The 15,845-nt window shown below is 41.8% G+C and overlaps 1 protein-coding gene across 1 annotated transcript in view; it reads right to left on the bottom strand.

Moving 5' to 3' along the window:
* Window positions 1-15,845, bottom strand: part of LOC133049356 (ATP-binding cassette sub-family C member 4-like) — a 335,592-nt gene that overhangs the window by 276,742 nt on the left and 43,005 nt on the right. The window contains exons 2-3 of the mRNA XM_061133334.1: window positions 4,745-4,855; window positions 3,543-3,663 (exon numbers count right to left, since the gene is read on the bottom strand). Of these exons, the coding sequence (XP_060989317.1) occupies window positions 3,543-3,663; window positions 4,745-4,855 (232 nt within the window). The remainder of the gene's footprint in view (window positions 1-3,542; window positions 3,664-4,744; window positions 4,856-15,845) is intronic.

Below are 15,845 nucleotides of genomic sequence, written 5' to 3'. Positions count from 1 at the left end.
CGGCTGAGATGCAGGGATCCAGATTCTGTTCTCCTTGAAGAAGAGGGGGTGACAATTACCACTTTAGGAAAGCATTTATCAGATCTGATCTGATCCACATGACCCAACTATCCCACTACTGGGCATATACCCAAAGAAAACTATAATTCGATGTATGGTAAAAAACCACCACAATATTGTAAAGTAATTATCCTCCAATTAAAATAAATGACTTGATTTTTAAAAAGACACATGCATCTCAATATTCACTGCAGCACTGTTTAAAATGGCCAGGACATGGAAGTAACCTAAATGTCAATCAACAGAGGAATGGATAAAGAAGATGTAGTACATCTATACAGTGGAGCATTACTCAGCCATAAAAAGGAACAAAATTGGATCATCTGTAGAGATGTGGATGGACCTAGAGAGTGGCATACAGAGTGAAGTAAGTCAGAAAGAGAAAACAAATACTGTATATTAATGCATATGTAGAACATGAAGAGAAATAGTATAATGATCTTAATTACAAAGCAGAAATAGAGAAGAAATTTATGGATACCAAGGGGGAAGGGGAGATGGAATGAACTGGGAAAGTGTGATTGACATATCTTCACTACTATATAAAATAGATAGCTAATGAGAACCTACTGTATAGCACAGGGAACTCTACTCAATGCTCTGTGGTGATTCAAATGGGAAGGAAATCCAAAAAAGAGGCAATGTGTGTGTTCATATAGCTGATTCACTCTGCTGTACAACAGAAACTAATTCAACATTGTAAAGCAACTATATTCCAATAAAAATTAAAAACAATTATTTGTTGAGCACCTGTGCTATTGTAATTGGGAAGAGTCAATTTTGATTCTTCCATAATAGATCTGTGTCTTAGGCTACTTTTGTTGTTACAGTCACACATAATTGTCTGACTCAGAGAATCCTGCCCCTCTGTCTGGCTGTTAAATGAAAATGCCTTTGTTCAGAACCCTGTCCACCTGTAGATGGCAGGAAGGAAGAAATTAACACATCCCCCTGCTGAGGCTTGCCATTCTATTAAATGGCCTTTTTACTTTGTTTCCTCACCTTACCTCATCTCTGATCCATAAAAGAACCTGGCATCCAGAATCCCCACAAGATGGTTACTTTGAGACATTGTTCTGACAACTTCTTGGTTAGCCAGCTCTGCATCCCTCAGATTCATTGGCAACAAGCAGTGTGAGCTTGGACTTGGTAACGTTGTTGGGGCTCTGGTCCAAATTTACTTTCTCAATACCACAAGGCACATATTCCTTGAGTTTGTAAGATCTTTTATGTTTTTGGTCAAAGATCATTATATCATTTACTAATCACCAACAACATCACCATCCCCAAGAAAAAGAAATTCAAAAAAGCAAAATGGCTGTCTGAGGAGGCCTTACAAACACATGTGAAAAGAAGAGAAGCAAAAAACAAAGGAGAAATGGAAAGACATACCCATTTGAATGCAAAGTTCCAAAGAATAGCAAGGAGAGATAAGAAAGCCTTCCTCAGCAATCAAAGCAAAGAAATAGAGGAAAACAACAGAATGGGAAAAACTAGAGACCTCTTCAAGAAAATTAGAGATACCAAGGGAACACTTCATGCAAAGATGGGCTCGATAAAGGACAGAAATGGTATGCACCTAACAGAAGGAGAAGATATTAAGAAGAGGTGGCAAGAATACACAGAAGAACTGTACAAAAAACATCTTCATGACCCAGATAATCATGATGCTGTGATCACTCAACTAGAGCCAGACATCCTGCAATGTGAAGTCAAGTGGGCCTTAGGAAACATCATTACAAAGCTAGTGGAGGTAATGGAATTCCAGTTGAGCTATTTCAAATCCTGAAAGATGATGCTTTGAAAGGGCTGCATTCAATATGCCAGCAAATTTGGAAAACTCAGCAGTGGCCACAGGACTGGAAAAGGTCAGTTTTCATCCCAATCCCAAAGAAAGGCAATGCCAAAGGAATGCTCAAACTACCACACAATTGCACTCATCTCACACACTAGTAAAGTAATGCTCAAACTTCTCCAAGTCAGGCTTCAGCAATATGTAAACTGTGAAGTTCCAAATGTTCAAGCTGGTTTTAGAAAAGGCAGAGGAAGCAGAGATCAAATTGCCAGCATCAGCTGGATCATAGAAAAAGCAAGAGGGTTCCAAAAACATCTATTTCTGCTTTATCGACTATGCTAAAGCCATTGACTGTGTGGACCACAATAGACTGTGGAAAATTCTGAAAGAGATGGGAATACCAGGCCACTTGACTTACCTCTTGAGAAACATATGCAGGTCATAAAGCAACAGTTAGAACTGGACACAGAACAGACTGGTTCCAAAGAAGAAAAGGTATACTTCAAGGCTGTATATTGTCAACCTGCTTGTTTAAGTTATATGCGGAGTACATCATGAGAAACAGTGGGATGGAAGAAGCACAAGCTGTAGTCAAGATTGCCAGGAGAAATATCAATATCCTCAGATATGCAGATGACACCACCCTTATGGCAGAAAGTGAAGAAGAACTAAAGAGTCTGTTGATGAAAGTGAAAGAGGAGAGTGAAAAGGTTGACTTAAAGCTCAACGTTCAGAAAACTAAGATCATGGCATCTGGTCCCATCACTTCAAGGTAAATAGATGGGGAAACAGTGGAAACAGTGGCTGACTTTATTTTTGGGGGCTCCAAAATCACTGCAGATGGTGACTGCAGCCATGAAATTAAAAGAAGGCTTACTCCTTGGAAGGAAAGTTATGACCAACCTATACAGCATATTAAAAAGCAGAGACATTACTTTGTCAACAAAGGTCTGTCTAGTCAAGGCTATGGTTTTTCCAGTAGTCATGTATGGATGTGAGATGTGGACTATAAAGAAAGCTGAGCACTGAAGAATTTCGTGTTTCTGAACTGTGGTGTTGGAGAAGACTCTTGAGAGTCCCTTGGACTGCAAGGAAATCCAACCAGTCCATCCTAAAGGAGATCAGTCCTGGGTGTTCATTGGAAGGACTGATGTTGCAGCTGAAACTCCAATACTTTGGCCACCTGATTCGAAGAGCTCACTCATTTGAAAAGACCCTGATGCTGGGAAAGATTGAAGGCAGGAGGAGAAGGGGATGACAGAGGATGAGATGGCTGGATGGCATCACTGACTCAATGGACATGAGTTTGGTTAAACTCCAGGAGTTGGTGATGGACAGGGAGGCCTGGCGTTCTCCAGTTCATGGGGTCGCAAAAAGTCGGACATGACTGAGTGACTGAACTGAACTGAACAATATCCTAACTTGGAATAAAATGTCTTTTCTTTTCAGTCCTTCTTTCCAGGATACTACATTTTAATCAGTTAAAAGGAAAAGAGTAATCCCCCAGAGGTCCAGTCCTTTAAGTATCTTTGTATCCTAAAGATAAATACAACCATTGAGCTGCATCATGTTTCCTAGACATTTTATCCTCTGATCTTAAACCACTGGCCTCTTTCCCTACCAGCTGCATCCATCTCAGTACTGATCTGCATGTATACAGCAATGCACTCTATATAAAAGCTTTTACCTCAAAAAGCTTAAAAATTGCAAAAGGCAAATAGGATTTCCAGTAACAGTTTATGATTGCTTTCATTAAAGAAGGCTCCCGTGCATCTTTCTCAGCTCTCTTCACTTCTTGATCCCAGTACCTGTGATGAGAAACAAAGCACAGTGAAGAACAGCGTGTCCACCACAAGGAAAACAGGGGAGGGGTGGAGTGGAAGATAAGCGTTTACTACAGGGCGCTCTGTGGTTGCCCCAAAAATGCTGGCTAACTGCCCACGGGGCTCCTGTGAGCAAAGATGAACCGTGCAGACCCTGAAGCACCAGGCCTGTTTCCCTTCAACAAGCCTTGAAGGGAAAAGTCCTAGTCTTGGGAAATGACTTCCTGACAAACGTTGCTGGATTCACAGCACCATGAACAACTCAAGAGGGCAGACACCTTCCTCCTGTTGGAGAAAAGAAGCTAATTCTGACTACGTGTTGGAAACTGTTTCTCTGACTTGCTTTTTGTTGCTTTTGTTATTGCAGTCATACATAATGGCCTGCCTCAGATGACCCTGCCACTCTGCCTGATGGTAAACTAAAGTGCCTTTGTTCAGCTCTTAGATAATCTGACCTTCCTACCTGTGAATAGAAGACATTAACACTCCCCTTCCAAAGGCTGGCCATTCCCTTGGAGAATGTTATAGGACTGAAAATCCTTTCACTTTACTTCCCCACTGCCTCTCCCTCTCTATTCTGCATTTTGACTTTAGTTCCTCATTGCTTCCTTCTCTCTGACTCTACAAAAGAACCTGGCATCCAGACCTCGACAAGATGGTTACTCTGAGTCACCAGTCTGCCATCTTCTGAGTCAGCCAGCTTTCTGAATAAAGTCATATTCCTTGCCTCAACACCTTTTCTCTCAGATTCATTGGTCTGTCACGTGGTGAGCAGAGTGAGCTTGGACTAAGTAACACTCCAGGGACCCCACCTCCCGGGACAGAGCTCAACCTCCAAGTTCTCGACTGCGGGCTCCCTCCACTTGCACAGATGCACAGGGAACATAGACTCCCCGAACCTCCACAATAGGCTAAGACCAGGGTTAGCCTGAGACGGGTGAGCATGCCAGGTCAGGGGAAGAGGCTCAGAAGAACCCAGGGGAAGGCAAAGCCCCCCACACACACACCTTTAGCCCCACGTGGAAATTCTCACTCTCCCTCCCTTCTCCCTGCTGCCTATGCTCACCCTTGAAGCTCTTCTCCAAGGCGCTGGGAGCGATCTTCCGGAAGCACTGAGTACATGTCATCTTCTTCTAACCTCCGTTTGTGACCAATTTTAAACAAGGGGTTTAGCCACCTGTTAAAAATTAAGAGAAAAGAAGAGAATACGTAAATCCAAACTACACATCTTGTTGCAGAGAAGAAGCCAATTCTGACTCCATGTTGAAAACTGTTTCTTTGACTTGCTTTTATTATTAAAACCATACACAATGGCCTCCTCAAAGAACCCCTGCCCTTCTGCTTGACTGTAAACTACAGTGCCTTTGTTCAGTTCAGGGAGAGATACTTTGTCCCTGCCCACCTGTGAGTAGAAGAGATTAACACACCCCTTCCGAAGGCTGGCCATTCCCTTGGAGATGTGTTGCAAGACTGAAGACCCTTTTATTTTACTGCCTCTCCCTCTGTATTTTGCCTTTCGACTTTAGTTCCTTATTATTTTTCTCTCTGTGATCTATAAAAATACTTGGCATCCAGACCCCAATAAGGTGGCTATTTTGAGGCATTAGCCTGACATTGCACAGAAGACAGAGATCAAGACCATCCCCAAGAAAAAGGAATCTAAAATAGCAAAATAGCTGTCTGAGGAGGCCTTACAAATATCTATGAAAAGAAGAGAAGTGAAAAGCAAAAGAGAAAAGGAAAGATATGTCCATTTGAATACAGAGTTCCAAAGAATAGCAAGGAGAGATAAGAGAGCTTTCCTCAGTGATCAATGCAAAGAAATAGAGGAAAACAACAGGATGGGAAAGACTAGAGATCTCTTCAAGAAAATTAGCGATACCAAGGGAATATTTCATGCAAAGATGGGCTCGATAAAGGACACAAATGGTATGCACCTAACAGAAGCAGAAGTTATTAGGAAGAGGTGGCAAGAATACATAGAAGAACTGTACAAAAAACATCTTCATGACCCAGATAATCATGATGCTGTGATCACTCAACTAGAGCCAGACATCCTGGAATGTGAAGTCAAGTGGGCCTTAGGAAACATCACTAAAAACAAAGCTAGTGGAGGTAATGGAATTCCAGTTGAGCTATTTCAAATCCTGAAAGATGATGCTGTGAAAGGGCTGCATTCAATATGCCAGCAAATTTGGAAAACTCAGCAGTGGCCACAGGACTGGAAAAGGTCCGTTTTCATCCCAATCCCAAAGAAAGGCAATGCCAAAGAATGCTCAAACTACCACACAATTGCACTCATCTCAAACACTAGTAAAGTAATGCTCAAAATTCTCCAAGCAAGGCTTCAGCAATACATGAACCATGAACTTCCAAATGTTCAAGCTGGTTTTAGAAAAGGCAGAGGAACCAGAGATCAAATTGCCAGCATCCACTAGATCATCAAAAAAGCAAGAGAGATGGCTAACAAACACATGAAAAGATGCTCAACATCACTCATTATCAGAGAAATGCAAATCAAAACCTCAATGAGGTACCATTACACGCCAGTCAGGATGGCTGCTATCTAAAAGTCTACAAGCAATAAATGCTGGAGAGGGTGTGGAGAAAAGGGAACCCTCTTACACTGTTGGTGGGAAGGCAAACTAGTACAGCCGCTATGGAAAACAGTGTGGAGATTTCTTAAAACACTGGAAATAGAACTGCCATATGACCCAGCAATCCCACTTCTGGGCATACACACCAAGGAAACCAGATCTGAAAGAGACACGTGCACCCCAATGTTCATCGCAGCACTGTTTATAATAGCCAGGACATGGAAGCAACCTAGATGCCCATCAGCAGATGAATGGATAAGGAAGCTGTGGTACATATATACCATGGAATATTACTCAGCCATTAAAAAGAATTCATTTGAACAACTTCTAATGAGATGGATGAAACTGGAGCCCATTATACAGAGGGAAGTAAGCCAGAAAGATAAAGAACATTACAGCATACTAACACATATATATGGAATTTAGAAAGATGGTAACAACAACCCTATATGCAAAACAGAAAAAGAGACACAGAAGTACAGAACAGACTTTTGAACTCTGTGGGAGAAGGTGAGGGTGGGAGGTTTCAAAAGAACAGCATGTATATTATCTAGGGTGAAACAGATCACCAGCCCAGGTGGGATGCATGAGACAAGTGCTCGGGCCTGGTGCACTGGGAAGACCCAGAGGAATCGGGTGGAGAGGGAGGTGGGAGGGGGGATCGGGATGGGGAATACGTGTAAATCTACGGCTGATTCATATCAATGTATGACAAAACCCACTGAAAAAATAAATAAATAAAGGGAAAAAAATGCTCATTAAAAAAAAAAAAAAGTAAAACCAAGAGAGTTCCAAAAACATCTATTTCTGCTTTATTGACTATGCTAAAGCCTTTGACTGTGTGGATCACAATAGACTGTGGAAAATTCTGAAAGAGATGGGAATACCAGATCACCTGACCTGCCTCTTGAGAAACATATGCAGGTCAGGAAGCAATAGTTAGAACTGGACACAGAACAGACTGGTTCCAATAGGAAAAGGTATACATCAAGGTTGTATATTGTCACCCTGCTTATTTAACTTATATGCAGATTATATCATGAGAAACACTGGGCTGGAGGAAGTACAAGCTGGAATCAAGATTGCTGGGAGAAATATCAATATCCTCAGATATGCAGATGACACCACCCTTATGGCAGAAAGTGAAGAGGAACTAAAAACCCTCTTGATGAAAGTGAAAGAGGAGAGTGAAAAAGTTGGCTTAAAGCTTAACATTCAGAAAACTAAGATCATGGCATCTGGTCCCATCATTTCATGGCAAATAGATGGGGAGACAGTGGAAACAGTGTAAGACTTTATTTTTTGGGACTCCAAAATCACTGTAAATGGGGATTGCAGCCCTGAAATTAAAAGACACTCCTTGGAAGGAACGTTATGACCAACCTATACAGCATATTAAAAAGCAGAGACATTACTTTGTCAACAAAGGTCTGTCTAGTCAAGGCTATGGTTTTTCCAGTAGTCATGTATGGATGTGAGATTTGGACTATAAAGAAAGCTGAGCACTGAAGAATTGGTGTTTTTGAACTGTGGTGTTGGAGAAGACTCTTGAGAGTCCCTTGGACTGCAAACAGATCCAACCAGTCCATCCTAAAGGAGATCAGTCCTGGTGTTCATTGGGAGGACTGATGTTGAAGCTGAAACTCAATACTTTGGCCACCTGATTCGAAGAGCTGACTCATTTGAAAAGACCCTGATGCTGGGAGGCATTGGGGGCAGGAGGAAGAGGGGACGACAGAGGATGAAATGGTTGGATGGCATCACCGACTCAATGGACATGAGTTTGGTTAAACTCCAGGAGTTGGTGATGGACAGGGAGGCCTGGCGTGCTGTAGTTCATGGGGTTGCAAAGAGTCGGACAAGACTGAGCGACTGAACTGAACTGAGCCTGCCATCTTCTTGGTCTGTCAGTTCCCCAGTTAAAGTCTCTACCTTGCCTCAGCAACTCGTCTGTCAAGTTCATCAGCCTATTGTGAGGCAAGCATAGTGAGCTTGGACTCGGTAACAATCTCTAAATAGAACCCTATATTAATGAGCTTTATTAAAAAGAAAAGTCTACATTTTAAATATATAGAGATATGAGTGGGGGAATATATGGACATCCCTGGTGGCTCAGTGTAAAGAATCCACCTGCCAATACAGAAGACATGGATTCAATCCCTGGGTCAGAAAGATCCCCTGGAGAAGGAAATGGTAACCCACTCCAGTATCTTGCCTCGGAAATCCCAGGCACAGAGGAGCCTGGCGGGCTATCGTGCATGGGGTCACAAAAGAGTCAGACACAACTTAAAGGCTAAAACAACAATACATTCATGTGTATGCCCTAGCTCTATACACTGGAGGGGTCCTAAAAGCAAAGACGCCCAGCTGCAAAGAACATTCCAGCGCCCAAATGTTAGGGGTTTTGTTTCTTTAACCTACACAATTACAAAATATTTTTCTCATGATGAGAACTTTCATAGTTGAGAAATAAAATACTGCTTCCCATATCAGTAAACAAAGGCTGTAGAGTAATCAATGATTGCAGCCACCTCCTTCTGAGTGAGTGAACTGGTGAGTCCTTTGGGAACACAGGAAGAAAACAAACAAACAAACAAAAAAAATCCTGCTATATGTTGTTGCTGTTTAGTCGCTCAGTCATGTCTGACTCATTGCAACCCCATGGACTGCAGCACGCCAGGGTTTTCTGCCCTTCACGATCTCCCAAAGTTTGCTCAAACTCATACCCATAGAGCTGATGATGCCATCCAACCATTTCCTCCTCTGTTGCCCCTTCTCCTCCTGCCCTCAATCCTTCCCAGGAACAGGGTAAAACTGCAGCAACTCCCAATAGTGACCACAGAGGGAGCTCAGGATGAAAAAACACAGGATACTGGCCCCAGATAACTGAGGTGCATATCAAAGGAATGATTTCCATGAGCCCAAATTCCTGCATCTTTCCATTCAAAGAAAAGCACTAAATTCTTTAATTTGAGATATCTGGCTTTCTTTCATTAAGAATATTTTGACATTCAGACTACCTGTCCTTTAGGGGAAAACTCCTGTATAACTGGACTCTACACCCTCACCTCCTCAGAGTACTTTTCTCAGGCTTACTTGAGATGCTTCCTCCTAGACTTGCAGTCTTAAGCATATCTACTGAATAAAACATAACTGTCAATATTTGGGCTCTGCAATTTTTTTTCAATCGACTCTCTTAGATACTTTAGGTGCTTTCAAATATTCTCTCCCTAGACTATGCTAAAGCCTTTGACTGTGTGGATCACAACAAACTGGAAAATTCTTCAAGAGATGGGAATACCAGGCCAACTTACCTGCCTCCTTAGAAATCTGTACGCAGGTCAATAAGCAACAGTTAGAACCAGACATGGAACAACGGACTGGTTCCAAATTGGGAAAGCAGTACCTCAAGGCTATATATTGTCACCCTGCTTATTTAACTTATATGCAGATTACATCTTCTGATATGCTGGGCTGGATGAAGCACAAGCTGAAATCAAGATTACTGGGAGAAATATCAATAACTTCAGATATGCAGATGACACCACCCTTATGGCAGAAAGTCAAGAGGAACTAATGAGCCTCTTGATGAATGTGAAAGAGGGGAGTGAAAAAGCTGGCTTAAACTCAACATTGAGAAAACAAAGATCATGGCATCCAGTCCCATCACTTCATGGCAAATAGTTGGGAAACAATGAAAATAGTGACAGATTTAATTTTCTGGGGCTCCAAAATGACTGCAGATGGTGACTGCAGCCATCAAATTAAAAGACTCTTACTCCTTGCAAGAAAAGCTATGACCAACCTAGACAGCATATTAAAGAGCAGAGACATTACTTTGCTAACAAAGGTCCATCTAGTCAAGGCTATGGTTTTTCCAGTAGTCATGTATGGATATGAGAATTGGACTATAAGGAAAGCTGAGCGCCAAAGAATTGGTGACTTTTAACTGTGGTGTTGGAGAAGACTCTTGAGAGTCCCTTGGACTGCAAGGAAATTCAACCAGTCCATCCTAAAGGAGATCAGTCCTGGGTGTTCATTGGAAGGACTGACGCTGAAGCTGAAACTCCAATACTTTGGCCACCTGATGCAAAGAACTGATTCACTGGAGAAGACCCTGATGCTAGGAACGATTGAAGGTGGTAGGAGAAGGCGACGACAGAGGATGAGATGGTTGGATGGCATCACCGACTCAGTGGACGTGAGTTTGGGTAAGCTCCAGGAGTTGGTGATGGACAGGGAGGCCTGGCGTGCTGCAGTCCATGGGGTCGCAAAGAGTCGGACACAACTGAGTGACTGAACTGAACTCTCTCTCCTTCATCCAGGTCATCACTGTGTCACCCCGTGTGTGCCTTTTACCCTCCAGGACATGTGAGTAATAAACCCTGCCTTTTCAAAGTTCCCTAATGGCTGTTGCTGAGACTCGTCTCACAATCCTAAGAACTACAAGTACAGGTCAAGTCACAACACTGGCTCCAAAAGGGGAACATCTGTGGGTGCTGCTACAACTAGTATGAACCCAGGTGAGCAAAGCCCCAGGCATTTCCAGCAACAGAGCCACTATCAGCAGGTGAAAAACAACAGCCAGAGAAAGTACAAACCGGCCTGGAACACCTTGCACTGTAAAATAAGGAAGTGTTCAAGGAATTGAGAGATGAAATTATTTTAAGAAATTAAATATTTCCTGCAATATCAGTAAACAAGGATGTCGCAAACATCAGCAGGAGCTGGTGGGCCCTGAGGAAATTAAGGAAGGAAAAGAATACCTGCCATCTAGCAGCCATCAGACTGAAACCACTCTCTGCAGTCATTCCCTGTGATGAGCCCTAAGGAAACTCAGCATATGAACACAGGATACTGGCTCCAGATAAGAGAGATACATATCAAAGGAATAACTTCAGTGAGCCCAGACTCTTGTCTTCCCATACACAGAAAAGTGCTAAATTCCTTAACTTGGGATATTCGATTTCTTTTTCTTTAATTTACAATAATCTTTTGATGTTCCTGACTACTTGTTCCTTTGTTGCAAAACTCCTATATATCTTAGCTCCTCCTCTTGCCTCCCTGGAGCCATTTCTCTAAGGCTGTCTCCCGGGCTGCAGTCCTCATTTTGCCTCAAATAAATTGTAATTCCCAACTTTCATATTGTGAAAATTTTTTACAACAGCATAATGAGTATGTGTAGAAAGGACAGAGAAGTCAGCTTGAAGGGCTCTCACTAGACAAACCTGGGATATTTCAAGCACAGAAATAAATAAATGGGCCTTCCTTGGTGGCTCAGTGGTAAAGAATCCACCTGACAATGCAGGCAAGACAGCTTTGATCCCTGGTCCCGGAGGATCCCACATGTCAAAGGATAACCACTGAGTCAGCACTCTAGAGCCCCTAAGCTGAAACTGCTGAGCCCAAGAACTGCAACTACTGAAGCCCACTCACTCTAGGGCCCATGCTCTGAAACAAGAGACACCACTGCTCACAAACCACAACTAGAAAGTAGCCCCTGTTCTTCACAAGGAAAGCCCACACACAGCAATAAAGACCCAGCACAGCCAGAAATAATAAATAAATAAAAGAAACAATTGCCTTAAGAAAAAGAAATAAAAATATATGGCAATGAATCATAAGCCATTAAATAATGAATGAATCCACAAATCCTTACTGCGACATAAACAAGAGAGAAGGGAAAGCTTTTCCATTCTAGAATGCAAACAAGCATAGATAGAAGGAACAATGGAGTTAGAAAATTATCCATGGAACTGAAAACTAATGGGTAAAAGTTTTATGTGGAGTATGATATTTACATAATCTAAAATTATCTCTCTGCAAATTATTTATTAATTTTAACAGGAGAAAACAGTAACTATATAGAAGATCACCCCACAAAACTCCATTCAAACCCAGTATGCACTGTGTAACTGATAATAATTAATATGCAGAGATAGCCCAAAGATTAAGACCAATTTACTGATTTTGCCAGGGTTAGGAAATTTTCAAGGCGAGACAATAATAGCCTGTAAAAGTGGAGATCGGATTTCTTATACCTATTGCTTTATTCCTAGCACAATATAGTTATAGTGCAGAGAAGATGTTCAAGAATTATATGTTAAATAAATGAATGTCTATGAATTATTAAATAAGCAATAAGAGACTGAGCTTCAGATTGTGCAAACCCTGCCTGGCATGCCTAAAGGACCATGGTGGCCCAGGAGTCAGAAGACTGGATTCTACTCCCAGCAGTGGTAATGAGGACCCAGGGCCTCGAAGGTCCACCTCCCCACTGCTCCCCTACTCCATTCCAGTTCAGTAAGTTCATAACCCTTAATATTTCTAGGTCTCAATTTCCTTCCAAAACAAAAGTATAAATCTATGAGTTTTATTACCAAACTGGCTTAAAAGATGTTGGGTCATTTATCCTACAGTTATTCCCTACAGAAATCACTCAGGAAATTAGCACTGGGACTTACCCAGATAATGACATCCTACCTGAGAGGTCTTCTGTAAAATTCTGCTTGAGCAGAAAAGATGCTCAACATCACTAACCATTAGGGAAATGAGACACCACCTCACATTTTAGAAGAGCTAATGTAGGGAGTGGGGAGAATAAAAAAGATTTGTCAAGGATGTGAAGAAATTGTGCCCTTACACACTGATGGTGGAGGAGGGGGTGTAAAATGGACACAGGACAAATACCGTATGATTCTACTTACATGAAGGTACTCAGAGCAGTCAAATTTAGAGAGAAACAAAGTGGCCCTGTGGTTCCCAGGGGCTGGAAATGGACTGGGGAGTTAGTGTTTAATGACACACTAATGCAGGATGAAAAGGGTTCTGAAAATAGGTTGTATTATAATGTGAATGTACAAAACAACCCTGAATCAAATGCTTAACAGTGGTTAAGATGGTAAATTTATGGTTTGTGCATTTTACCACTATTTTTTAAAATTTAAACAGAAAAAAACTGTGCTTGGTGTACCTTAGGTGGAAATCTTCCTGTGTTAGAGTTTAGGTTTTACCACTCTCTGGTTGTATGACCTTGAACTAGTTAGGTAACCTGTCAGTATTGGTCTCTGGAAAGTGGAGAGAATACCTGGAGATAATAACACCTGCCTGGGCTGCTGAGGAATTAACTTAAAGGATCAATGTTGCTCTGAACAGGACAAAGTCAGACAAAGAGCAGCTGTCACTATGATACCACTCTTGAGTAATCCCATGCAGAAAAGAGATGAATTTGCTCAATTAGGCAAATTTCTTTCCCCATGGCTCTTGATTTAAGGACTTTCACAAATTCCTTTGCTGCCAAATCTCAAAATGCAAGACAGAGCCCTCTGGATATCATCGAGGGGTCAAGATTTTCACCTCCATTAGATGACTGACAGGAACCTAAATCACATGTCACCACCTAAATAAGGATTTGGACCTGGAGACCTGGATCAATTGACTCCTTAATTCCAATTTATCCCTGAGGGCATATACTCAACAATTCAACCACTGCCAAATGAGCTATCCCTCAACCCAGTTCCACCCCAAGAATTGTCCTCTCCACCATGATCCTTTCTCCTTCCACCTCCTCTTACAGACCTTCATCCAGCAACCGTATTTCCCACTAACTGTCCCACCAGAGACCACACTCCTTCAGGGCAATGACTACTTACATACTACATGGAATCTCATGACCAAGCACAGTGCCTGGCACAGATGTCACTGGAACCCATCTGGGGTGACATCAGAACAACCACATTGCTGGTGAGCTAACTTGATGTTGATTACCACCTGGCTTTCTCAGAGTGGCCCAAGCCAAATCCAATTAGTCATGAGTGTCAACGCTCAAGCTAGAGTCTTCTCTCCTTTCCTCTGAGACTTTCCTTGGTTCCTAAAACTTGCTAAAAATCCATTTTCTCATCCCTTCCCCATTCATCTGCTCTCTGTTCTTTCCACTTCAAAATAACTGAAGCAGCAGTGCAGGCTGCGTGCCCCACCCTCCCCAGGGCTCTCAGTTCTCTCCACACCCTCTGCCCTGGGGTCCACCAGGCTGTGGGCACTGCAGAGCCTTCCTGCCTCAGAACTTCTAGGCCTTTTCTGCTTCATGCCTGGCCTTTTGTCTCCCTTCTCTCCTATCAGCTAATCAAAGACTTTTGCTTCTTCACAGTGTCCCTTGTCTTATCAACACACATTCCCAACACTTTTTCCCACACTATAGCTAACACCAAGAATACACTATTACACACAGATAACTGTTTTAAATCCTCTTCTTTAAGAGAAACACACACACACACACACACACACACACACACTTGATACATTTGCAAAAATTCAGTAACAGTGAGAGTAAAAAATAGGCTCTACTACAAAGCCACAATCATCAAGAGAGTATGGTACTGGCACGAAGACAGAAATATAGATCAATGGAACAGAATAGAAAGCCCAGAGGTAAATCCATGAACCTATGGACACCTTATCTTTGACAAAGGAGGCAAGAATATACAATGGAAAAAAGACAACCTCTTTAACAAATGGCGCTGGGAAAACTGGTCAACCACTTGTAAAAAAATGAAACTAGAACACTTTCTAACACCATAAAAAAAATAAACTCAAAATGGATTAAAGATCTAAATGTAAGACCAGAAACTATAAAACTCCTAGAGGAGAACATAGGCAAAACACTCTCCGACATAAATCACAACAAGATCCTCTATGACCCACCTCCAAGAACATTGGAAATGAAAGCAAAAATAAACAAATGGGACCTAATGAAACTTAAAAGCTTTTGCACTACAAAGGAAACTATAAGCAAGGTGAAAAGACAGCCTTCAGAATGGGAGAAAATAATAGCAAATGAAGCAACAGACAAAGGATTAATCTCAAAAATAGACAAGCAACTCCTGTAGCTCAATTCCAGAAAAATAAATGACCCAATCAAAAACTGGGCCAAAGAACTAAACAGACATTTCTCCAAAGAAGACATACACATGGCTAACAAACACATGAAAAGATGCTCAACATCACTCATTATCAGAGAAATGCAAATCAAAACCTCAATGAGGTACCATTACACGCCAGTCAGGATGGCTGCTATCCAAAAGTCTACAAGCAATAAATGCTGGAGAGGGTGTTGAGAAAAGGGAACCCTCTTACACTGTTGGTGGGAATGCAAATTAGTACAGCCACTATGGAGAACAGTGTGGAGATTCCTTAAAAAACTGGAAATAGAACTGCCATATGACCCAGCAATCCCACTCCTGGGCATACACACCAAGGAAACCAGATCTGAAAGAGACACATGCACCCCAATGTTCATTGCAGCGCTGTTTATAATAGCCAGGACATGGAAGCAACCTAGATGCCCATCAGCAGATGAATGGATAAGAAAGCTGTGGTACATATACACAATGGAATATTACTCAGCCACTAAAAAGAATACATTTGAATCAATTCTAATGAGATGGGTGAAACTGAGCCCATTATACAGAGTGAAGTAAGCCAGAAAGATAAACACCAATACAGTATACTAAAGCATATATATGGAATTTTAAAAGATGATAATGATAACCCTACATGCAAGACAGCAAAAGA

The sequence above is a fragment of the Dama dama genome, chromosome 30, assembly GCF_033118175.1.
Source record: "Dama dama isolate Ldn47 chromosome 30, ASM3311817v1, whole genome shotgun sequence".
Classification (NCBI taxonomy): Eukaryota; Metazoa; Chordata; class Mammalia; order Artiodactyla; family Cervidae; genus Dama; species Dama dama.
The sequence above is the reverse complement of the archived record's forward strand: the minus strand, read 5'-3'. Positions and strand labels throughout refer to the sequence as shown.